This window comes from Triticum urartu, chromosome 7A, assembly GCF_056163025.1.
Source record: "Triticum urartu cultivar PI428250 chromosome 7A, HENAU_Tu73, whole genome shotgun sequence".
In the NCBI taxonomy this organism is placed as follows: Eukaryota; Viridiplantae; Streptophyta; class Magnoliopsida; order Poales; family Poaceae; genus Triticum; species Triticum urartu.
The window spans coordinates 127826028-127852557 of NC_141879.1; the positions used below are offsets into that span (position 1 = coordinate 127826028).

The 26530-nt window shown below is 48.2% G+C and overlaps 3 protein-coding genes across 3 annotated transcripts; all 3 read left to right on the forward strand.

Moving 5' to 3' along the window:
* Positions 1-11656: 11656 nt before the first annotated feature.
* LOC147958488 (uncharacterized) lies at positions 11657-13587 on the forward strand. The gene is made up of 2 exons (XM_087537323.1): positions 11657-11713; positions 11957-13587. Exons 1-2 carry the CDS (start codon positions 11657-11659, stop codon positions 12728-12730), a joined length of 831 nt encoding a protein of 276 aa, XP_087393449.1. The 3' UTR covers positions 12731-13587.
* A 5341-nt stretch (positions 13588-18928) lies between these two features.
* Positions 18929-20146, forward strand: LOC147958489 (uncharacterized). Its single transcript, XM_087534640.1, has 2 exons — positions 18929-19065; positions 19342-20146. The coding sequence occupies exons 1-2, from the start codon at positions 18967-18969 to the stop codon at positions 20089-20091; spliced, it is 849 nt and encodes a 282-aa protein (XP_087390766.1). The 5' UTR covers positions 18929-18966; the 3' UTR covers positions 20092-20146.
* A 4959-nt stretch (positions 20147-25105) lies between these two features.
* LOC147958490 (uncharacterized) lies at positions 25106-25897 on the forward strand. Its single transcript, XM_087531388.1, has one exon. It carries the CDS (start codon positions 25136-25138, stop codon positions 25895-25897), a length of 762 nt encoding a protein of 253 aa, XP_087387514.1. The 5' UTR covers positions 25106-25135.
* Positions 25898-26530: the final 633 nt, after the last annotated feature.

Genomic DNA, 26530 nt, shown 5'->3' on the forward strand with positions numbered 1-26530 from the left:
AGAAGATGCCCCGAGAGATATCGAGATAGACGTATGGATGGAAGGAGACAATACGTGTGTTCCTGATGGCTAGTAAGAAATAATCATACTTAGGATCGAGGGGGGGAGTGCTTGCGCCTATGATGGATTGAGGGATTATGGTACTTAGGGGGGGTGCGTGTCACATGGAGAGAGAACAAGGGCGGAGAGTGTTGGATGGGTCTATATGTATAGCACGAGCGAGACATGTGTATGTGTGAACCAGGGAGATAAAAGGCCAGTTTGGCTTGCGTCCTGAGCATCTTTTGCCTGGCCTAGGGTTGTGGCTGGATTTCATGCACGCTTGTTTGGTTGCTACCCTGTGAAAAAGAAAGTCCGCCTGGCCTGGGTTCCCTTGCACTTTAATTAGCCTGGCTGAACTCCAGACACTGCAAGTAGCCTGGCCCAGGCGACCGATTTCGAACGCCTGGCCGTGCCTGGTCGTGTGGCCACGAGGCTAACAACAACATGGATGGATATTAGCATTAAATAATTGATGCATGGGTTGATTGATGGGACGTTGATGCTTTGCCTGGCCCAGGCATGAACCAAACGCTTCAGCACCACACAAGCCTGGCCAGGCAGAAATATTTTACATCTCATGTCCACACCAGGCAGTACCGGCCATCAAGGCATGAGGGTCAGGTCACGAACCAAACTGACCAATAAAGTTTGAGAGAGATTGAGGAGCCCCGATAAGGCTGAGTGGTGCGTCAGATAGCTGAGAGGGGGAAAGAGATATTCCATCTGCTCGATAATGCAGTGCATGCATCTCTGAGATGGAAAAGCGAGGCGAGGAGATACACGAAGATAGCTAGTGTGTGATTGTTTGCAACGGAGAGAGACACCCCTGTAGCACATGTCCAATAGAGGTGTGGCCAACAAGGAACAAAGGTCGAGAGGGACACATGGATGGCATGGACGCATGGGGAGGAGAGAGGGTGTGTTTGTGATAGAGAGATCCCGTCGAGATCATGAGGGGACTATATGGGTGGGAGATCGAGGGAGTGCGTGCGTGATAGAAAGATGCCCCGAGAGAAATCGAGATAGACCATGCACATGTTTGTGATGAAGACTAAGATTAGCTAGTCATATACATATAGGGGGGGACTGCGTGTGCCTACAATTGAGTGAGAGACCATCATACTTGACTAGCTGGGCATGAGATTGTGTGTGTGCGCGTGTGAGATGGAGAGAGAACGAGAGGGAGAGATAGAGTTTTAGATGGGCCTATCGAGTGCGAGTGAGATATGCATGTGTATGTGTGACCCAGGTGGATGGAGAGTTTGAGAGAGGGGGGAAGAGCTCCGAAACGACATAGTGGTGCGTGAGAGAGTTATAGGCAAAGAGCCAAGGAATCTGTGTGCGTACGGTGAGTGCACCCAAGATATCTAGCTTGGACTAGCTAGAGTATCATACATAGTGTGCGAGAGAGACCTATAGATGGTGTATATATGCATGCGAACTAGAAAGACCCCCCCCCACACACACAAAGAGAGAGAGAGAGAGAGAGAGAGATGGATAGAAAGGGAGAGGGACCAACAAGGTTTTTGTGTCGGATGCGTGCGACAGAATTGAAGATTGTCGACGCGAGAGAGAGAGAGAGAACAGGAGTCCGGGAGACGGAGAGGTCGCGTTTTATGCATCAAAGACTGATATAAACCATGTTTCGATATAAACTTGCATTCAAATATTTAAATTGGAGAACATGTTGTCTGCAATCCACACATGAACGGATATACACGTATATCAAACAAGTTCATTAATTTTACTTTCAACATGTTAATGGAGTACTATAATACTGTACAACATGCTACTCGATTGAGGTGTTCAATTTTAGATTTAGTTCACTATTTTGACCTACTGAACGAGCTATTTCATTGAATCGAGATATTTCATTTTGGGTTTGATTCGCGTTTTTGAGTGGGTCAACTATTTGTCATATAGTAAATCGCTAGCAACGAGCATGTAAAAACACATTATTCCCGAGCATCATCTCTCCATCTAAAAAAGAAGTGGCAAGCTAATATTTCAAAATTTGATCCGAATCGACTTGGTAAGGTAGACGTGGATGCTCGTTCTTCCAAAATTTGAATGAACTGTTAAACATCCTCTCTGCTCGGTGGAATTCGCCCGAGCAAATAAATGGGAGACGCGAAATTACCGTCCTATGTGGGACACGCATCAATTGGCCCGTTGTACATCGAGGGTAGGTTCGTAACTTCATCCAAGCGCGCCTTCTCCTCGGCCGAAATGACATGTGCCGAATAATTCATAAACCATGGTCGGCAAAACACGCTCTCCTCGCCCGAAATAGCTTGCGCCCACTATTTCAAAACACGCTCTCCTCGTCCGAAATCGCTCGCGCCCACTATAGTTCAAAACACGCCCTCCTCGCCCGAAATCGCTCCTGCCCACTATTTGGGGAGAAGCAAAGTTACTATACTATCCCCGACCCTCAGTACATAGACCCAAGCCGAGAAGCCTATAGGCAAGGGTAGAACTGTAACTCCCCCTCACATTTCAAACAAATGCATCCGTAAGACATGGTTCCACTCCCCTCCCAATTCCCCCCCCCCCCGCCCGCACCCATTCATACCTCGTGGGCGCCAAATCACCTTCTCCCCGGGAAGCTCCCTTCTCCCGAGACACAAAACCTCAGCCCCACCTCCATGGCGCCCCCCACCGCACCAATTTCACAGCCGCCCTCCTCCCTAATGCCGGAGACGCTGTCCATTTGCCGTCGTGCACTGGGCCGTGTGCCTCTTACTCCGTGCTGCTGGTGCTGCCTCGATGACGGCCGCGTGAACCGTACCGGAGTCGATTCACCCCCGCCGTTGTTCACGGTGCTAGAGCGGCTCCAACTTCGGATCCGTCCAGAGTCCTGGCGCTGCTTCGGCGTAGCCGTCGACCGTCGCGACATCGCTCTTTCCCTGTCATCGGTCGCTACCGCAACCACGCCGGCCTCACCGACTCGGCAGCTGGACCTGCCTACTTCACCATGCCGCCAGATAGGTCGCACCCTCATCTCAAATCACTTTATTTAGGTGTCAGTTGTCTGAATTTTTATTCTGGGACAATCGATTTGCAATGGGAAGCAGCACCCCTCGAGGCGGCGGAGCTCCTAGGCTGCCGGTTGGCTGGTGTCTAATGTAAGGGTATGGTGCCGCAAGTTCGTCGCAGAAGCAGCGCTTAGATGGCTATCTTTTAGAGTTGCGTGGGTTGAAGGTACTGCCGCCGCCGAATCTGAATGACGGGGAGTCTTTGTGGATTGGCCCGGGGGCGGCGCAACCACGGCAGTGCGGTGGGGCGGGGAGCGGGGTTTTGGCCGGGGCCACGGACGGCGGAGGCAGGCTGCTCTGCCGTTGGTCGCTGGCTCTTCAGGGAAGATTCCGAACAGTGTCAGCCGGGAGGCACAAGACGGCCAGCCATCCGGCGTAGATCGGACAGTACCAAAATAAAATAAAATCGTGTGACCCCAATTTAGTCTCCAGTCAACAGACGTGTGACCACTCTCGTACCTTGTTGTTGATCTCTTAGTGTATTTCTTCAGATCAAAGAGATATGTGGTTCTTAACATTATGCGTTATCTGCATCTTCAGACACACCGTCTTCCGACTCACCGCAGCTGCTCCAACAAGGGAAGCATACACCAGAAGGGAGCTATAGTCCCCACTCAACAGTTCCCTGCATCAAATGCGTGTGCCCGACATGCACAGCCACAACAACTGCAGGGCCATCGACAAGTCAGCACATGATGCTCACTCCTATGGATGGCAGCCCGATAGGTTGTACCCTCATCTTACTTGTGTGCAACATTTATGGCTTTGTTATTCATCTAAGCATGGAAAATAGATCATCACATTTCACTGTATATTCATGTTGATCTCTTACAGGTCTTGTTCAGGAGTTAACGTTGTTCCATAGTTCAGCTAAGATACTTGTTCTTTAGGTAACACTGTTCCATAGTTATCATCTATCAGCCAATGCTATCCCACAGGCTGGTGATTATAGTATTATACCACTTCTAGTATTTCCTATGTTGTTCTTTAATACTTTTGTGTGCCATCTAGTTAATCTCGAGTACAAACGATACATATTCTGTAGCTTTCATCTGTGTTCTCCCTTTAGTTTATGAGACCTGTTGCTGCTAGTTAACCCCAGTCCTACTATTTATGTCGTCTCCTACAGGCACTCATTACATAAATCTAACTACTAGTTGTCTTCCATGCATGTCAGATATAATTGCACACACTGATATATCCACAAGAACCTCACGGAGCAATGTAAAGGCCAATAAACTTGATGTCAATGATACCCAATATGATGGAACATGTAAAGGCAGTTCTTCAGAAGACTTGCAGAAAGAAGATGAATCCTCTTCACCCCACAAGGTCCTTGCTCTAACTTGGCCTGTGATATGGGTACAACATGCATATAATGTCCTGGAGTGTATCTACTCTGTTGCAATGCCATGTGCTTATCATGCTGATCATGCATGTAAATATGTCATGCCTTCCTGTTTTACATTCCGCTAGCATACAGTTTTACATTCAACTAGTGTTTTTTTTGCTGTGTTGTCTTGTTGCATCCCTAGCTCTTACACCATACTCCCTCCGTCCGGATTACATGTTGCCGAAATGGATAAAAAAGGATGTATCTAGAACTGAAATACGCCTAGACCCATCCATTTTTTCCGGATGGAGGGAATACATGTCAATATGTCACGCCTTTCTATTCTTCAGTACCTATTCCATCTCTCTACTGCTGCATGTTTTATAATTAAAGCACCATTCTTCTATACAAGGCATGCAAGGGGAAGACGACTATGTTAGAATCTGAAGGGTTACAAACAAGGCCTTTGCAAAAGATCCAAACGCCAGGAGATAATAAACCAACTCCAGTTTTTATAGATACTGCTCCAGCACAGAGAAACCCAACTCCTACTGATAATAAGCAGATTCCAGTGGCCAAAGAACTAGTCCGCTCCAGTCCAGCAAAAATATGTCAACTCAATTCTAAGAAGCGTGTGCGTATCCTTGCATCATGAAATTTTATAACATGCTGATCATATTTTCTACATGTTTCTTACCCATCTCTCTTTTAGAAAATAAGCTTAATAGATAGAAGATTTTCTGCAATGGTATCGTTTATGAGGAAAGATTCTTGCAGGAATTCTCTATGCTCCAATGTAGATATAAGTACCTATTGTATATCACTATATTTTTACATCAGCATGTATTTTGTTAATAGGCGTGAATCCAAGCTTTATCTGATCTAAATTTAGTTGTAGCAAAATGTATGATTAAAGGCCACAATGTTGATTTTTGCAAGGAAAATTGCCTGGTAGTTTTGCATCCTGAGCTGCATGAGTGTACTATCTCATATCAGTGGGTTTGAATACTTTGGTTCTGCAGTGGGGTTTTCAGTGTTTTTTTACTGTGTTGTCCTGTTGTATCCCTAGCTCTTACATCATACTCCCTCCGTCCGGATTAAATGTCGCAGAAATGGATAAAACTGGATGTATCTAGAACTGAAATACGCCTAGACCCATCCATTTATTTCCGGATGGAGTGAATACATGTCAATATGTCATGCCTTTCTATTCTTCAGTACCTATTCCATCTCTGTTGTAGCATGTTTTATAACTGAATCACCATTCTTCTATATAAGGCATGCAAGGGGAAGACAGCTATGTTAGAATCTGAAGGGTTACAAACCAGGTCTTTGCAAAAGATCCAAAAGCCAGGAGATAATAAACCAACTCCATTTTTCATAGATACTACTCCAGCACAGAGAAACCCAACTCCCACTGATAATAAGCAGATTCCAGTGGCCAAAGAACTAGTCCGCTCCAGTCCAGCAAAAGAATGTCAACTCCATTCTAAGAAGCGTGTGCGTATCCTCGCATCATGAAATTTTATAGCATTCTGATCATATTTTCTACATGTTTCTTACCCGTCTCTCTTTTAGAAAATAAGGTTAAACGATACAAGACTTCCTCCATTGGGATCCTATTGTAGGAAAATATCTTGCGGGAATTCTCTGTGCTCCAGTGTTGATGTAAGTACCTGTTGTATATCACTGTATTTTTACATCAGCATGTATTTTGTTAATCGGCGTGAATCTAACCTTTATCTGATCTAAAATTAGTTATAGCAAAATGTTAAAGGCGCCAATGTTGATTTTTGTAAGGAAAACTTCCTGGTAGTTTTGTGTACTGAGCTGCATGAATGTGCTATCTCATATCACGCACATTACTGAATTGTAGTGCTTCTCTGGTTGCCCATTCATTCATTGTGTCAATGTTGCTTTCATATTACCTTACCTGGCTGATGATAGCTATGCCATATTGCGTTAATTTGGTGTAGTCTAGTTGCCCAAACGTTCGTTGTGTCAATGTTGCTTTCCTATTATCTGACTTGTCCAATGATAGCAATGCTAGTGTGTTAATTTTGTGCAGACTGCTGAAGATAAGAAGACAAACTCTGAAAACAGCAAGGCAACCCCATTGTTTCTTTCCAGTAAATCTAGGCTAGGTAATATGGCAATAACTCGTGATTAATCTGTTTGGTTCCCGTCCTAATATACGTTATGATGCAGTGGTCAAGACACTCTCCACTATCAATAATACAAGCCTGCCAAAATCGCCATCTGAATCTGTTCAGTATCCTCTGTCTCGAATGCAACGGAATAAATGTATGTTTGTGAACCAATTAATGGCTGAAGCAATGATGGAAATGGTGGATGAATCAGAGGTGCAGAGTCGTGCGACACAACAACTGATCAATGTTTTCAGAGACAGTGTGGCAAAGCAGCAAGAACTTGCCCACATGCTTATGGGCGTCATCTGTGCTGAGATTGCAGATTGTGACGTTGTAGATGGTTAGGTTCTGCTCATTTATTTGCAATGGCATCAATCTTTGATTGCCCAGTGGATGTAATTTTCTGTAATATATTCTGGATGTGCAACGTTATTCCCTGTATGCCGTACCTTTGCTCGTCGTAATGGGCTCAAATTATCTAATTTGGCCTAAAGACATGAACGAACTTTAGTGGGCCCATTGAGTTAATGGCCCGTTACTAGGCCGAAAGTTAATGGTCGGCCCTCTTACCTCCCGGGTCGTTAACAGGCCGACATTGAAGCGGGCAAGAGGTGGCCCCAATTTATTTCATGGGCCGTTAACAGGCCATTACTAAGTTTGGGCTACATATGGCCCAACTATACTGTAGCTCTTTAGCAGGCCGAAAGAGACAGCGGGCTTGTATTGGACCATGAAGAGCATGGGCCGCTAAGAGGCCGAAAGTCAGGTCGTATTGTAAACGGCCCAACTGTGTTGTGGGCCTTTAGCAGGCTGAAAGAGAAACCGGGCTGGTATTGGACCATGAAGGGCATGGGCCGTTAAGAGGGCAAAACTAAGGTCCGACTACAAATGGCCCAACTCATTTATGGTCCGTTAACAGGGCGAAAGGCACACAGGGCCGGGAATTGGCCCAACACTTAATGGGTCGCTAAAAGGCCAAAACTCAGGTCCGACTATAATTGGCCCAACTGATTTATGGGCCGTCAACGGGCTGAAAGTGACACCGGGCCAGAAATTGGCCCAACACTTAAATGGGCCACTAAAAGGCCGAAACTCAGGGTCGACTACAAATGGCCCATCAGATTTATGGGCCGTCAACAGGCTGAAAGACACACCTGGCCGGAAATTAGCCCAACATTTAAATGGGTCGCTAAAAGGCCGAAAGATGTACATCCTGAAAATTGGCCCATCCATTAAATGGGCCGTTAACAGGCCGAAATCTCATCGGGCCGATATTGAGACCAAGTATATAGCGGGCTGTTAACGGGCTCGAACTGACCATGGGCTGCAATGGTGTCAAATCTTTAACGGGCCGAATTGACACATCTCGTATGGGCCGTGGGCTTAAATGGACCTGACACAAGTAGGTCTTATATGGGCCGGCCTGCTAATTTTTACTGGGCCGGCCTTTTTCACCGAAATGGGCTACTGTTGGGCCGTGCCATGTGTCGACATATCATAGGCGCCTATCTGACCCACTGACAAGCTGACACGTGTTTTGTCCGGCCAATAAGAATTTTACACGTGGAAATTTCTCATTGGTCGGGGCTGTTAACGGGTTATCAGATCCAAAACCCGACCCGATAGCTTAACGGCGTTCCGTTACGGTGGAAGACACGTGTCGGTCACCCTTAACGAAAGCACTTCTGTGACGCGCGATTTATCGTCATGGAAGTGGACACTTCCGTGATGGTAATTTTGGTAATGTCATGGAACACTTCTACGACAGCACAGGTATGACTATCTTGATTCTGTCATAAATTTGTCATGGATGTATATGCATGACAAAAAAAGCGACCTACTGTGACAAACACGTATCATCACGGAAGTGCATTTTTTTTTATAGTGCTAGCAACCTTACTGATCATCCTAAGTCAGCACATCTACTACCAGGTTAAAAAGTAAAGGTGACAAAGGATTACCTTGCTGAAGCCCGTTTCCAGTGAGGAAAAAATCGGTTTAGGGTTATTGAGTTGGACACCAACGGACGCCCCCATGGGTGATTTTGTGGATCCAACTAATCCACCTCCTGCTACACTTTCTCTAGAGGAGGAGTTCCTCTAGGAAGCCAAGGTTGACCGTATCAAAAGCTTTTTAATATCTAATTTCAAGACTACTCCTTTGCTATTGGACTTCATCAACTCTTTTTCCTCTACTTTTGCTAAGTGGATTGGTGGTGAGATGACCGTTACTTGTAGGGAGTTTCTAGGTGCCAATCACCTGAAAAATAAGAAAAATGGTCAGTCGATTCTCCCTCCTCCCATCTCAACCGTTGAATCAGGATCCAACAAACATTGCTCATCTTCAACGTCCGAACCGGTACTATTTCTCTTCTTCTCTACCACCCACCGATCCAGCCCAGGCCTAACCGCCTACTTCGCCGCCCACGACCGGCAGCGCTCCCACAGCCACCTCACCGCCCCGCCATCCCCTCAACTATCACCCACCTCAATGCCGTCGTCGCCCCCGATCATCCTTGTAACCCCGACAATGATCAATTTTTTACCGCCGAACTTGCACCACCCCCACACCCCTAAGATAGATAATTGGGTCGCCTGCTACCATAAGATAGACCTAGAGGGCTTTTCTGGGAAGCTCCTTCGGTTGTTCCTTCATTCATGTGAAACTCGAATGACCCAAATTGTAAATTCAGGCGACTTACATATAGCTAATGTGTTACTTGCATTTCCAAGAGTCCTTGCATTGGATTGTGCGCATATTTTCCATGTTGCGTCGCACATTCCCCTTCATTCCATGTAAACATTACATGGAAACCTTCTACTGTCTACAATTGTACAAAAGACATCTTGTTCACGAGCAATTGTAGTGTTGCTGTCTACCTCAGGCCAACTCTAACGCACGACCCAAAACAGATGTCTGTTTTGTCCGGATTTCGTCATTTTGGGTAGGGTAATGGGGCGGCGTCCAACTATTTTCCTGGATGCGCCGGTCGTGCGCCCAACGCGCGGCCGCATTTGGTCCGCCGCGGACGGCTGGAGGCCCTATATATACACTTTTTTGGTCGCATTTCTTTTATTATTTCATGAACAACAATGTGAAACATTGGAGTACATTCACCAATTCTTGACTAGAAGAGCAAGACCAAAGAAAACAAGAATCATAATTAGACATTTTAAAAGAAATCCAGCTTCCATAACTGCTCCCACAAGTTGGATCAATATCTTCTCAATGTCTTCATTGTTGATCTGCTGCTTCCAGACCTTGCATGCTTCTTTCTTCATCGATTCTAAAGAAGTAGGCGTTACCTCGCATCTAATCTCATCTCAGTCTCATCTCTAACCTCTATTCTAGCAAGGAGTGCACGGGCATCTATCAAATTTCGTCCTATCAATAGATTGATGTATTCTTCTTTCCAATACCAAAACTTGCATCCATCCTACACACAAATTTGAGTATAAGCCAAGAGCCATTGAAAATGCGCCGAATCGGGGAGCACAACCGAAGCAAAACAAGCACATACCCTACCTTTTTGCACTTGATGAACACCCCATCTGGGATGTTCCGATGTGGTAGAAATGCGGCCCATGACCTGTCATGGGTAGTCCTCACACTTTATGAGCGGCAATGGTGTGCCCACGAACCGCTGGGCCACCACCAAGCCCGGACGACGAACCAGTGTGTCTTTGCCGGCGAACCTCCGGCAGGATACATCTGAGCGGCTAGAGGCAGAGTCAATACCTGCATGCGACGCGGAGGCGTTGCCAGGGTTGTGTGGCCCGGTACCCGGCCAATCCATGGCAAGGCACAACCGCCGCCGACCAGATGCACACAAATCTGGCGGTCAGATGTGCTCAAATCCGGCGGCCTGGTTGGATAGCGAGGTGGCCGAGGCAAAGGCGGCGGCGCCTATGGCGAGGGTGGGAAGCAGCCGGGCTGGACAACGCGCGGCCGAGAAAATTGATGAGGTTGTGTAGGGGCGGGAGGCGGCTAAAGGGAAAGAAGAGAAAAGGGGGGCGACTATATTCCCGACTGGCGGGTCAGAGGAGTACAAGGGCATGCGTCACATCCGTCCGCACGTGTCCATTTCGACTCAAACACAGCCCAAATTTAAGCCCAAAATGAGGCAAAACCAGACAAAACCGACATTGTCTATTTACTCCCACGCGTTTCGTGTCCGTTTATCTCTAAACAAACGCAACCGGACCATTTGGGAACATGCGTCGGAGTTTGCCTCATACTATTACGAATCAATGTGTACACTTCTGGCATATGTACGCACTATCTGGGCAGTGTCGCACGTCCTCGTATCAACCTGGGAACGGAGATGATCAAACATTAACAGGACACAAAAAAATTCTCGTCAGATAGAAAAACAAGATACAGTTTGTCTAATTCACATCTAAATGTTTTTTAAAAATGTCACATCTAAGTTCCCACAAATATATAATGCAGCAACAAAAAAAACAGGACAAAAAATAGACCACAAACAAAATGAAAATCAGATTAGATGTGACTATGTCACATCTAGATGTGTCCTAGACACATCCAACAAGATACGTTAGCTTATGCCAGCTGTAAAGGTGGTAGCAAGTGGCGATGACGTATGCAAGTAAAGATCGGCCGAATTAAATTTCCACACTGCTTGTTTAGAAGCAGCTCAGAGCATGACAGGTGGGTCCTCCTGCCACCGGCCCGCGCGTCAGGGAGAAAGAGCTAGACTCGAGTAATATCTCGCCTTCTCGCACCGCAGGAGATTCCCGTCCGATACGCAGAGAGCTGTGGCCCCCACTCTGTAACGGATTTTTCATCCCGGCCGTCCACAGAAACTGGCGACAGCGCGGTGTGAGGTAAAAAAACACCGGATGGGAAGGTGGGCGCACCTTGTCAGTGAGAGAGATCGACTGTAAATTTGGCGACTTTCTGCGCAAGGAAGACGAAGTAACCGCCGTAAGACGGTGTGAAAATTTTCCGTGCGGTGACCGTCTATAAATTCCCCTCTCTCTCTCTCTCTCTCCGCGTCCCACATTCTCTCGCCTCATTCACCCGCGGAATATCCCACGCAACACAACACACGCCGCAAGAGAGAGAGAGAGATGGAAGAGGAAGGGGTGGTGATGCCGCCGCCAGTCGTGGTGGTGGTGGAGGAGGAGGTGCTGCAGCCGCCGCCGATGCTGGAGGAGGAGGAGGTGGTGGTGCAGCCGCCGCCGCTGGTGGAGGAGGAGGAGGTGCTGCAGCCGCCGCCGTTGATGGAGGAGGAGGAGGGAGTGCAGCCCCCACCGTTGATGGAGGAGGAGGAGGAGGAGGTAGTGGTGCAGCCGCCGCCGCCGGTCCTGGTGGTGGACGAGGAGGGGGTGGTTCACCCACAACCAGTCGTGGTGGTGGTGGAGGAGGAGGTTGTGCAGCCGCCGCCGATGCTGGAGGAGGAGGAGGACTGGGTGACGGTGACGCTGGGGCACGCGGAGCAGTGCAGGCACCTCGTCGCCGCCGGGGTGGAAAATGTCATCGCCTGCTCCCAGGCCGCCCGCGTGACGCTCCTCGAGGTCGCGGCGGTGCTGCGAGACGACCCCATCGACGCAGCGGAGACCATCTACACCGACTTGCTCGAGGCCGTGTCCCGCGGCATGGATTCGCTCCTCCTCGGGCCCGCCGCGCAGATCGTCGACAGCCTCTTCAACTGGCCCGGGCCGCTCGCGGGCGCCATCGACGTCGCTACGGTCCTCCTACCCGACGCGGAGCCACTCGAAAAGGTCCGTCGCGAACTCCAGCTCCTCGTCGATGTCGTCCACGCCGAGGCCGGGCACTTCTTCACGTTCTACACCGACAATCTCGGTCTCGCTGCCCTCCCCGGCGGCGAAGGCGCGTACAATCTCTGGGTCTTGGACCACCTCCACGCCGACGACCTGGCAAGGGAGGCGCTGCAGGCGCTGAACGTCGCCGTTGAGAGGAGCCTTGCGGCTGACCTCGACGTCCGTTTCTGCGGGATCATGCCCGCGTCGCGGGTGCGACCCGGGGCCGGGCCGCTCTTGCCGTTGGCGGTGCAGAGGCTGAACCAGACCGTCACCGCGGTCGACGACGCGCTGACGGCGCTGGATGACATGCGAGACACCTTGGTGGAGCTGGAGCAGTCCGCGCTCAACCTCATCGGCCAGGATCCTCCGCCTCCATGATCGACTGGACCAGGCGCGATGCGGGCTCGTCGCTTCCGTCGACACGAGGACGCTGATCCCGCAACGCGCCAAGCTCTTCATCCCCCGAGTCCGAGGCTCCGAGCGCATCCGCAAGCTACGTACGCGCCTAGTTAGGTAGATCAACACCAACTCCAGTAGTAAGTGTCTCGGTTCGATCTCTCGTCTAGCTTGTTCGTCCCCTGCAGGTTTTGTTGGATCGATGTTACCTGCTTTTCCAGTTCTGATGACCGTACGCTAGTTGTTTTGTCTTTCTGATGAGTTTCTTCAGAGATGTTAGACGCATGCATATGTGCAAACGTGTGATTCTGGATCATGTTCAGTAATCAGTACGATGATGGACACTGCAAACGTAGTGGAGTAGGACTACTTGGCTATATTTTGGGAAGTTAATTGTGCAGGTTCTGTTTCATTTCCTGGATGCGATTGCACTGTGTGTTCAATTAGTTGTGGTGATTTCTGTTGTCGTCTTGAGATCTTGTCTACTGTAGTCTTGAGCACATAGCTATTGCAATGTTGTTGTCTCCGTTGCAATGATGCTTTTGATGGATAGATCAACTTCCCAAAATATTGTTGCTGAAGAATTAAAACTGCAAATGATTACTTGCATGCTCAGTCAATTGTAGCTTGAGTTTTGGGTGTCAACTAGAGCCTACTGCCTACATATTATGCTTATATGCTTGAAGTTTTATGTGAACAATGGAAAATAGTTTGCACATGAAGTTTTATGTGAACAATGGAAATTTCTTTGTAACCAACATGGAAAGATAGTCATGAGAATGTAGCAAAGTTTATAGACAACATGCTTCTTAATTAGAATTGCTCGATTGGCGTGCCTTTCAGTTTGAACAGGAGAATATATATATATATATATATGGAGCGGACTTTTTTGGATGGATTTTGCTGTCTGCATGAAACTTCACTTTTGTGGACTAGTACGCATGTGCAAACGTGTGATTCAGGCTGGCTTGATCATGTTCAGTACGATGATGAACACTGCAGACATAATGGAGTAGAATTAGCTATTTGGCTATATATGTTTTGGGAAGTTAATTTTGCAGGCTCTGTTTCGTTTCCAGCCGATGCAATTGCCATGTGTACGTGTTGCCCCCAATTTCTTGCTTGCTGTGTTGTGTGTTCAGTTAGTTACTTAGTTGTCGTGATATCTTTTGTCGATTGTCTTGGGATCTAGTCTACTGTAATCTTCAGAACATAGCAATTGCTCTAAATGTGGTTGTTTCTGTTGCATGCATCCACTGATGGATATGGATCAACTGCCCAAATTGGATTGATTGCTGATGAATTCAAGGTGTACTAAGCAGCTATCTTGGGAAATTCTGATCTTTTGGTTGTTGCTGAAGAATTAAAACTGCAAATGAGTACTTGCATGCTCAGTTTTGGGTGTCAACTAGCTGACTGCCTGCATATTATGCTTATATGGTTGAAGTATTATGTGAACTAATGGAAAATCGAACCAGAAAGCATACAGTTTTGGTCATCTTAGGCTTAGTTTTTGCATAATGTACTATACATAGAATTTCTTTGTATCAAACGTGGAATGATAGTCGTGAATATAGCAAAGTTTATATAGCCAACATGCTGCTTAGAAATGGTCCATTGGCATGCCTTTCAGTTTTGAACAGGGGAACAGTAGGAGTAGACTTTTTGGATAGATTTTGGTGTTTGCATTAAACTGTACTTTTATGGACTACTATGTTGTACTGGATTATTTTGCTTCACTCGCAAAATGCTGAATTTTCGTCTACATCGTCAGTTCGAAACTTGGAATCAGATAATTCCTTGGTGTTTTCTTTTCCCCTTCTTCAATTCCAAATTGCACATTTCAATATTGTTTATTAGGTTCCAGACATCACATTCTAGATTTGACGTTCAAGATTTCAGATTACACAATATTCATTTTTTTAAAGGAATCAAAGAAGCAATCACATACTCCCTCCGTCTCATAATGTAAGACTTTTTTTAACACTACATTAGTGTCAAAAAACGTCTTACATTATGGGACGGAGGGAGTATTTCTTTACCAAAATCAAACAAGTACAGATACATCCTTTTTTAACATACACATGTATTTTGATAAAAAAAAATTACTATGCACGTTGACATCCTGTGATATTTTATCCTCTCAATACGAAATCTGTCTACACTTACAATTTTTGGTCACTACATTGACATCCTGTTATACTTCCCCGTATTATTGGTATGGTTTTCAAGGGTTTATTCTCCGAGATGGTTGGTTATTATATGATGAACTCTATGCTTGTTGTCCAATTTAAGGACCCAGACAACACGATCTCAAGACCTACACAGGTAACACATATTGTTTAGATATGAGGACGGAAGATAATAATATGAGATAATTGTGATTCATCAAACTTAGTGCTGGATTCCGGTCTAACGATTTAATTATGGAGACGACCACTCTGTGGCGACGGCAAAGCAGGAACATAGAATGGAATGTAATCCCGCGAGGAGGAGTTCCGTAACCATAGGGTGATCCGCCTATCGAACAAACAAATCACATACTATATCAATGATACAAGGTAATTGGTATTATCGTCGCACTGGCACACTTATGTATACCATGAACTGAATTCTCTCCGCACCTAACTTCTCTATTGCAGAAAAAACATCTTTACTTTCGGTTTTATTTATGTTCTTTACTATAAAGAGTTATTACTCTCGTTGCCACCAACTCATCATATTTATTACTCTGGTTTATTTGCCTCTTGGGACACTAACAACGTCTGCATAATCACAAGTAGTTACTTCACATAGGAACTGTGACAACTTGTGTGTGACAGGAACACTGCTCATAAATACTCTTCTTCGCTTGGGATGATTACTATTTGGGATACTTACGTGAAAGTGTTACACCGCCGTGTTTTTCTTGCAGTTTATCAGGTGCTCAGATGCTTATGAGTGTCATCCACGCTGAGGTCGATTATGAGGTCGTAGATCGTTAAGCTTCGTTCATTTATTTGCATTGGCATCAATCTTTGATTGCCCAGTGGATGTAGTTTTTCGTAATACATGTTATGATGTGCCAAGTTTATCCTTAATTGCCGTATATGTGCTTAGCGTCGTTTGCACCCCTAATTTTCCGTGTCGAAAGCACCACAAGCGGCAAACGGCCAAAACATACAGTGAAGTTAATTAGCACAAAATCTACGTGGGCCCTTCATCTAGCGGAATGGCCTGCTGCCCATAAATGAGCCCGTTAATGGGCTCACAGTTACTAGCTGGGCCAAAATCAACGTGGGCCCTTGATGGGTCAAATCTCCCGCTGCTCTTTTGGCCCAAATAGTCGATGAGCCATTAACGCTGAAAGCTAGATTGGGCTGCAATAGTGGTAAAGAGCCCACGGGCTATTTGCAGGCCGAAGTAGACCTCAATTCATGTTTGGCCCAATTACATGCCGGGTCGTTAAGAGGATCAAAGTCAATCAGGCCATAGGTGCGCCAATATACTACTCGGGCCTTTAACAGGCCGAAAGTAAGGTCGAGCTGGAATTGTGCCATGGACAACATGGGTCGTTAATAGGACAAAACTCAGGTGAGACCACAAATGGCCCAACTGCGCTGTCGTTCGTTAACAGGCCGACAGACACACCGGCCTGGAAATTGGCCCAACTCCAAAATGGGCTGCTAATAGGCCAAAAGAATCACTGGACGGGAAATTGTCCCAACTCCAGAATGGGCCGGTAACCGCCCAAAAGACATACCTGACCGAAAAACAGCTTAATTCTACTATTGGCCGCTAACAGGACGAAAGAATCGTGGGGCCGCAAATGAGCCCAAAGATATAGCGGGTAGTTAACGATCTGGGACTAGTGATGGGCCGCAATGGTGTCAGATTGTTAATGGGCCGGTGATGGGCCGAATTGGCACCACTCTTATGGGTCGTGGTTCTCAATGGGCCACCCACAAGTAGGCCCTTAATGGGTCGGTCAGCTAACTTTGATTGGGTGGCCTTTTTAAGTAAACATGCCACTGTTGGGTCGTCTCACCTGTCACCGTGTCATTGGCACGTATCATGCGTTGGATGTGCGACACTTGTCACAAAGTAGAGCTGGTACGTGTTACTATTGGTGAATGAGAAATTGACACGTGAAAAATCGTCATTGGCCGGGGCTATTAACGGGTATCTGATCTGAAACCGGCACCCGATACCTTAACGACGACCCGTTACGATGGCTGCCACGTGTCGGTTGCCCTTAACGAAAACATTTCCATGATGATAAATGGAGTATTGTCATCGAACACTTCCGTGACAACACAGGTATGACTATCTTGATTCTGTCATAAAATCATCATGAATGCGCATGCATGAACAAAAAACATACGTACTGTGGCAAAGGCGTATCATCGCGGATATTTTTTTTGGTAGTCATAACCTGACATAAGTATGTACACTCCTTGATCTTAGTACCTTATGTTATGCTTCGATTTAAATATATGGGAGAGCACGTTGAAGCTAGTCATTTCTGTCAAATTTATAGACGTAATGTAGACCTCAGAGTAATAGTGGATAATCTTCTTTCTTTTGCATTTCTTGAACAGGAGGAAAATGAATAGAGATGTCTGTTGTTGTTCTTGTTTTCGGTTGAGACATTCGTTGTTGTGATGTTCTTTACCAATTAGCAATAGGGTTCCAGATTGAGCTCTGTCATTCTATGATCTTGTTGTAGAGGGCGTTGTGCCTTCTTATCTTCTGATCTTGTTGTTCTATGATTTTGGCCGAACTCAGTGTTTTGCGCATGCTGATAATGTGCAAAGAATGAAATGATCAAGAGAAAACTTTCTATTCTTTTGATCTGGACACAACCCTTTTATACAAGAATATGGGGAGCCTCTGAAGAGGCGCCCGCTTACAATAAGCACTTATAGGGCATGAGAAGGCACCCGTATAGATGTCCATGCCTGCATGACACTTTGGACACACGTGGCTAGATCTAATGAAGAGGAATGCTACATCCACGTAAAGCTACATCCGATTTACATGCTGCAACTAATTTGGCAACTTTTAATTAAAATAAGGGGAGGGGGGGCACCCTTGTGAAAATTGAGGAGGGATGAGGAACTAGAAGGAATGTTGTGTGGGATCATCGTAAGGTTATGCAGATGTAGTATTATTGATGATGGTTAGATGATGACGTCAATTTATCCTTAACACTTTGGTTGTGTTTGGTTGGCTCATGTGGAAGAAGTTATAGTAGAAATCTTGCGAGCATTTCCTAGCGATGTAGGGAAGCGAAAACCCGTTGCACACGGGCGTTTCTCAAGTACAGGTGTCGTTGCTTGATACTAGCTCTAATTATGTCATCAACTTGGGAAGGGAGATGTGATGAAACGCTAACAGGAGACCACATTTCGTCTTTAGAAAGAAAAACAAGATTCGTTAGCTTATGGCAGTCCGGTGGTGCCAGCTGGCAAGTGGTGATGACGTCTACAAGTAAAAAACCAACCGAATTAGCACTGCTAGCTTGTGCCAACACGACTCGTACCATGACAAGTGGGTCCTCCTGGTACTGGCCCCAATGCCAGTGAGAAAGAGTCAGACTTGGCATTATCTCTCGCCTCCCGTCGAATCCGCAGCGAGCTGTGGTCCCCACATCGTAACAGATTATTCACCCTGACGTCCACACAAACTACCTATGTGGTGGCGACAGCGCGGTGTCATGTGGCGAATCAAATCTGTGGTTGAATTGGTTAGGTGGACAGTGGTATCCCCAACCTAGCAGGGTTTAAATCCTGGTGCTCGCATTATTCCTGGATTTATTTCAGGATTTCGGGCGATGCGTTTTCAGTGGGAGGAGACGTTCCCGTCGGCGACGAGGCGTCTACGGTGACTTCGTAAATCTCAAGATGATATGCTGGCTCAGTCTCTCGGAGGTGCTCATAGGGGTAGGGCATGCGTGCGTGCGTTTATAGGGGTAAGTGTATGCGCGTGTATATGAGCGCTTGTGTCTGTACTGATGCTAAAAAAAAAGCACGGTGTCATGTGAAATTACACCGGACGGGAAGGTGGGCGCTCCTTGTCAGTGAGAGAGGATGGCTGTAAATTCGGCGACTTCCCGCGCAAGGAAGACGAATTAACCGCTCCTTGTCTCTCTCTCTCTCCCATCCTCCATTCTCTCGCCTCATTCACCAGCGGAATTTCCCACGCAACACAACACACGCCGCAAGAGAGAGAGAAAGATGGAAGAGGAGGGGGTGGTGATGCCGCCGCCGCCGGTCCTGGTGGTCGAGGAGGAGGGGGTGGTGCACCCGCCGCCAGTCGTGGTGGAGGAGGAGGAGGCGGTGCAGCCGCCGCCGGTCGTGGTCGTGGAGGAGGAGGAGGTGGTGCACCCGCCGCCGGTGATGGAGGAGGAGGAGGTGGCGGTGCAGCCACCGCCGGTGGTGGAGGAGGAGGTGGTGGTGCAGCCGCCGCCGGTCGTGGCGGTGGAGGAGGAGGAGGTGGTGCAGCCGCCGCCATTGGTGGAGGAGGAGGTGGTGCAGCCGCCGCCGTTGGTGGAGGAGGAGGCGGTGCAGGAGGTTCCGGATCCGGATCCGCATGCGTTGCTCCTGGCGCAGTGGGTGACGGCGACGCTGGGGAACGCGGAGCACTACAGGCACGTCGTCGCCACCAGGGTGGAAGACTACGTCATCCCCCGCTGCGAGGCCGCCCGCGGGACGCTCCTCGAGGTCGCGGAGGTGCTGCTCCAGGAGCCCATCGACGCAGCGGAGACCATCTACACCGACTTGCTCGAGGACGTGTCCCGCGGCATGAATCCGCTCCTCATCGGGCCCGCCGCCAACTTCGTCGACAGCTTCTTCAACTGGTCCGGGCCGCTCGCGGGCGCCAGGGCCGTCGTCCACGCCACCTTCTACTACCCGGAGCCGGAGGGCGGGCCACTCGAGGAGGCCCGTCGCGAGCTCGGGTACCTCTTCGATGTCGCCCACGCCGACGCCGCGCGCAACTTCAGCCTCTACGCCGCGATTCTCGGTTTCAATGCCCTACCCGGCGGCCAAGCTGCGTACGGTCGCTGGGTCGGCGACACCCTCCACGCCGACGTCCTGGCAAGGGAGGCGCTGCAGTTGCTGAACTACGCCGTTGAGAGGAGCCTTGCGGCTGACCTCGCCGTCCGTCTCTGCGGGATCATGCCCGCGTCCAGGGTGCGACCCGGGGTCGGGCCGCTCGTGCCGAAGGCGGCGCTGAGGCTGCAGCAGACCATCGGCGCGCTCGACGACGTGCTGGACGCGCTACACGAGGTGCGAGACACCTTGGCGGAGGTGGAGCAGGACGTGCTCGACGTCACCGGCCAGGATCCTCCGCCTCCATGATCGACTGGACCAGGCGCGACGCGGGCTCGTCGGTCGACACGAGGGCGCTGATCAACACCAACTCCAGTAGTAAGTGTCTCGGTTCTCTTCGTCCCCTGCAGGTTTCGTTGGATCGATGTAGGCTGTTTTGTCTTTCTGATGAGTTTCTTCAGAGATGTTAGAACGTTGTGACTCTGGATCATGTTAAGTACGATGACGAACACTGCAAACGTAATGGAGTAGCACTGCTTGGCTACATATGTTTTGGCAAGTTAATTTTGCAGCCTCTGTTTCGGGGCAATGTGTGTTGCCCCGAATTTCTTGCTTGATCATGTTCAGTACGATGATGAACACTGCAGACGTAATGGAGTAGAATTAGCTACTTGGCTATATATGTTTTGGGAAGTTAATTTTGCAGGCTCTGTTTCGTTTCCAGCCGATGTTGCAATGTGTACGTGTTGCCCCTAATTTCTTGCTTGCTGTGTTGTGTGTTCAGTTAGCTCTATATGTTGTTGTTTCTGTTGCATGCATCCGCAGGTGGATATGGATCAACTGCCCAAATTGGATTGATTGTTGATAAATTCAAATTGTAGTAGTAAGCAGCTAGATTAGGAACTTCTGATCTTTTTGTTTTGGCTGAAGAATGAAATCTGCAAATGATTACTTGCATGCTCAGTCAAATGTAGCTTGAGTTTTGGGTGTCAACTAGCTTAGTGCCTACATATTATTCTTATATGCTTGAAGTATTATGTGAACAATGGAAAATCTAACCGAGGACGCATACGGTCTTGGTCATCTTAGGCTTAGTTTATGCATAATTTCTTTGTATCCAACGTGGAAAGATGGGCCAACATGCTTCTTAGAAGTGCTCTATTGGCATGCCTTTCAGTTTTGAACAGGGGAAAATATATATGGAGTAGGAGTAGGCTTTATTGGTGCAACCTATGTATAAGGACTAGGCTTTATTGGTGTCTTCATGAAACTTTACTTTTGTGGACTACTTGGTGTTACACTGAATTTTCGTCTCCATTGTCTGTTGGAAACTCGAGATCGTAGAATTCCTTTGGTGTTTTTTTTCCCTCTTCTTCAATTCCAAATTGCACACTTCAGTTGTTTATTAGGTTCCATCAATGAAAAAAATAGCGCGCTACAAAAAATAGCACGGCCCCTGAAAATATGCTATTAGCGTGCTATAGCGCGCTATAACGTGCTATTAGCAAGACATTGTACACAAGTTAATTTAGCGTAGCAATTCTCTACACGCTATAGCGTGCTATTAGCGGCGTTATAGCGCGCTATTTTTTTCAGTGGGTTCCATACATCACATTCTAGATTTGACCTTCAAGATTTCATATTACACAATATTTCATCTTATTTGAAAGGAATCAGAGAAGCAATCACATTTCTATTTACCAATCAAACTAGTACAGATACCTCCTTTCAAAATATACATATGTATTTCGATAAAAAAAGAAACACGATGCAAATTGATGATCCTGTGACACTTGATCCTCTCAATACAAAATCTGTCTACATCTACAATTTGATCACTTGCATGCACAGTCAAATGTATCTAACCAGGATGCGTACAGTCATCTTAGGCTTAGTTTATGCATGATGTACTGTAATATACATAGAATTTCTTTGTATCCAACGTGGAATGATAGTCATGAATGTAGCAAAGCTTATAGCCAACATGCTTCTTAGAAGTGCTCCATTGGCATGCCTTTCAGTTTTGAACAGGGGGGAATATATATGTATAAGGAGTAGGCTTTTTTGGATGGATTTTGGTGACTGCATGAAACTGTACTTTTGTGGACTACGATGTTGTACTGGATTTTCTTCACTCGCATTGTTACACTGGATTTTCCATCTACACTGTCAGTTGGAAACTTGGAATCAGAGAACTCCTTGGTGTTTTTTTCCTCTTCTTCAATTCCAAGTTGCACAATATTTCATTTTGTTTGCAAGGAATCAGACAAGCAATCACATTTTTTTGAACGGTCACGGGAGGGGAGGCCGGGGGGGGGGGGGGGGGGGGTCCCATTTGAATATATTATCATTCAAATGGTAATAATGCCAAGAGACTGATCCAGTTTATAAGGAAAACCGGATCGAAAACCTGAATAAGATTATTTTATCGATCAAACTAGTACAGATACATCCTTTCAAAACATACATATGTATTTCGATAAAAAAAAGAAACACGATGCATACTGATGATCCTTTGACACTTGGTCCTCTCAATACAAAATCTGTCTACATAACTACAATTTGATCACTACGCCGTTGGCTTGCGAGTTGCGACTTCCTGCACCCTTCATTCATCTAATACAAAATATTCTCTTTCTTTTAATGAGACCTTCTGCATCCAACAGTGAGTTTTGCTGCTAGAGGAAAAACAAGAAACAAGAAAAAAATGTTTTATCATATTGCACGTGGTTTATGGCTACATGCATAGTCCTGATGCAGAGTTGGGGGTTATCCTCTTTTTTTTAAAAAAAATTGCACATGGTAGCATATAGTTACTATATATAGGGCCATAGAGTTGAACAGATGAACTTACCTAGGAAGAATGCTGAAAGGTACCATGGCCTTGAAGTATGTGTGTGTAGATGTGCACTGCAACCTTTCCAAGAATCATGTTTGCGAAAATATTACCAATGCGGGAGTTGGCCATCCAGCGATATTCACATACATTTCGAATAGGGTTTTAACAAACCAGGCGATTTTCATCAAACACGACGTTTTTCATTCAAGTTCGGATATAATTTACATACAACCACCGATATTTGGGCCGTTTAATACAAAACTAAAAAACTAAAGCTGGTAATGGACGACCACCTCGTACGCGTCGCCACCCTGCCCGGCCACACCATCATCGTTGTCGTCCCACCAGTGGTTGTAGGGCGCCGGTCGACTGCGACAACCTTTTCCGACTGCAGCCTGGCGATCGCGGAGCAACCGCTCTGCTTCCTCCTACACCATGCGGAGGGCCGCCACAGCCAATGCCGACAGCGCACGTGCAGCCCTGGCAGCGGCCTTGCCCCTGCAGGCCTTCATGGAGTAGTTGCTAAGTGAACACTACTCGTTGATCTTGGCGAGCTCGCCGTCAAGGTGGCGGCGCCTCGCGATTATTGCTATTCCCGTGGGAGTTGTTGGATTCCTCAAGAGGAAGGGTGATGTTGCACATCAGCAGGAAGTATTTCCCACACTAACAACATTAGAGCTCTGGTTTTTTCAGTAAAAAATCAGCAAGTGTACATGCACACCCCCCTGCGCTGTACACCGGTCGCCGAAGTTGGATCCGTTCACCGGGATGCAACAGAGCCACCAGAGCTTCGATTGTAGGCGGAGGCGAACATGTCCCGAGCGATGTGTGCCATTGGATCGAAGTAGGGCAGGCGAGCTTTAGAGTTGGGGTGGATGGAGGAGGGGGAAGGGGGTGGCTGGTTCACTATCGGCGCTGCTGTAGCAGCAGAACAACGGCGGATGGTGGGCAGACCATGGCATGGTCGTCGCCGTCGTCGCGCGATACGCGGGGATCAGGTGGGAGTCTGTCTGCGGGGGTATGTTGTGTTGCAACCGACAGTGTGTTGCAACGGTCATTCGGCTCAAAGCGTGTCGCACGTGGTTAAGTGCTCGCGGGATCTGACGGCTGAGAGCGGGCTGATCCAACGGCTGTGGAGGCGGTTTGCTTTTCCAACAAATCAGCCAGCTGATTTGTAGCACGCACCTAAGATAGACCTAGAGGGATTTTCCGGTGAGCTCTTGCCTTCCCACTAGTGGTTCCTTCTTTCACGTGAAAATCGACTGACCCAAATTCTAAATTTAGACGAGTTTCTATCGTGTTACTTGTATCTCCACAGAGTTCTTGGATTAGATTATCCGTTTATTTTTTATGTTGCCTCGCACATTCCCCTTCATTCCATGCAAACGCTACATGGAAACCTTCTATTGTTTGCAATTGTACAAAAGACATCTTGTTAGCCAGCAATTGTAGTGTTGATGTCTACAAAGACCTCATATATTATGAATCAATGTCTGCACTTGTGTCATATATATGTGCTATCTGGGCCAGTGTTGTACTCGTACTAGCGCTAATTGTGTCATCAACCTGGGAACGGAGATGATCAAACATTAACAGCACACCACATTTTTTCTCGTCAGAAAGAAAAACAAGATGAGCACGTTAGCTTATGCCAGCTGTAAAGGCCGTGCAAGTGGTGATGACGTACGCAAGTAAAATCAGCCGGATTAACCAACTTCCCAGACTGCCTGTGCAGAGCAACTGAGAGCATGACAGGTGGGTCCTCCTGCCGCCGGTCCACGGGTCAGGGAAAGAGAGTCGGACTCGAGGAATATCTCGCCTTCTCGCGCTGCAGGAGATTCCCGTCCAGTGCGCAGAGAGCTGTGGCCCCCACTCCGTAACGGATTTTTCACCCCGACCGTCCACAGAAACTACCTCTGTGGGTGGCGTCAAGCGTGGCGTGAGGTAAAAAACCACCGGATGGAAGGTGGGCGCCCCTTGTCAGTGAGAGAGGTTGGCTGTAAATTCGGCGACTTCCCGCGCAAGCAAGCCCAAGTAACCGCCGTAAGACGGTGTGAGCATTTCCCGTCTATAAATTCCCCTCTCTCTCCGTATCCTAACATTCTCTCACCTCATTCACCAGCGGAATATCCCACGCAACACAACACACGCCGCAAAAAGAGAGAGATAGAGATGGAAGAGGAGGGGGTGGTGATGCCGCCGCCGCCGGTCGACGAGGAGGGGGTGGTGCACCCGCCGCCGGACGTGGTGGTGGAGGAGGAGGAGGTGGTGCAGCCACCGCCGTTGGTGGAGGAGGAGGAGGTGGTGGTGCAGCCGCCGCCGTTGATGGAGGAGGAGGATGGGGTGCAGCCGCCGCCGTTGATGGAGGAGGAGGAGGAGGGGGTGCAGCCCCCACCGTTGATGGAGGAGGAGGATGGGGTGCAGCCGCCGCCGTTGATGGAGGAGGAGGAGGGGGTGCAGGAGGTTCCGGCTCCGGATCCGCATGCGTTGCACCAGCTGGCGCAGTGGAGGGCGATGAGGCTGCGGTACGCGGCGCACTACAGGCGCCGCGTCGCCACCGAGCTGGAGAACTACGTCATCCCCCGCTGCCGGAGAGCCCGCGTGACGCTCCGCGAGGTCTCGGTGGTGCTCCTCCTGGAACGGGAGCCCATCGACGCAGCGGAGACCATCTACACCGACTTGCTCGAGGACGTGTCCCGCGGCATGAATCCGCTCCTCATCGGGCCCGCCGCCAACTTCGTCGACAGCCTCTTCAACTGGCCCGGGCCGCTCGCGGCCGTCACCGACGCCGCCAGGGCCATCGTCCACGACACCTTCTACAACCCGCCGCCGGAGGGCGGGCCACTCCAGGAGGCCAGTCGCGAGCTCAGGTACCTCGTCCACGTCGCCCACGCCGGTGCCGCGTACCACTTATGGGCCTACGCCGCGGCTCTCGGTCTCTATGCCTTCCCCCGCGGCCGAATCGCGTACAATCTCTGGGCCGGTAACCACGACCAGGCCGACGCCCAGGCAAGGCGGGCGCTGCAGAGGCTGAACTTCGCCGTCGACAGGAGCCTTGCGGCTGACCACGCCGTCGGTCTCTGCGGGATCATGCCCGCGTCGCGGGTGCGACCCGAGGCCGGGCCGCATATGCCGACGGCGGCGCTGAGGCTGCAGCAGACCATCGACGCGGTCGACGACGTGCTGGTAGAGCTGCTCGACATGCAAGACACCTTGATGCTGGTGGAGCAGGCCGTGCTCAACATCACCGGCGGCCAGCATCCTCCGCCTCCATGATCGACTCGACAACGCCAAGCTCTCCATCGCCCAAGTCTCGTAGTAGTTAGGTAGATCAACATCAACTCCAGTAGTAAGTGTCTCGGTTCTCTCGTCTAGCTTGTTCGTCCCCTGCAGGTTCTGTTGGATCGATGTTACCTGCTTTTCCAGTTCTGCAGGTTCTGTTGATTCCGATCGAGACTATACCTACCTGCGATTCGTTCGTTCAGCGTACGTACGCTGTTTTGTCTATCTGATAGTTTCTTCAGCGATGTCAGACGCATACATATGTGCAAACGTTGTGATTCTGGCTGGCTTGGTAATGGAATAGAATAGCACCACTTGGCTATGTTTTCGGAAGTTAATTTTGCAAGCTCTGTTTCATTTCCAGCGATGCGATTGTAATGTGTGCTGCTTGCTGTGTTGTGTCTTGTGTGTTCAGTTAGTTGTGGGATCTTGTCTACTGTAAACTTGAGCACATAGCCATTGCTCTATATGTTGTTGTTTCTTTTGCATGCTTCCGCTGGCAGCTATTTTGGGAACTTCTGATATTTTTGTTGTTGCTGAAGAATTAAATCAGTCAAATGTAGCTTGAGTTTTGGGTGTCAACTAGGCTACTGTCTACATATTATGCTTTATATGCTTGAAGTATTA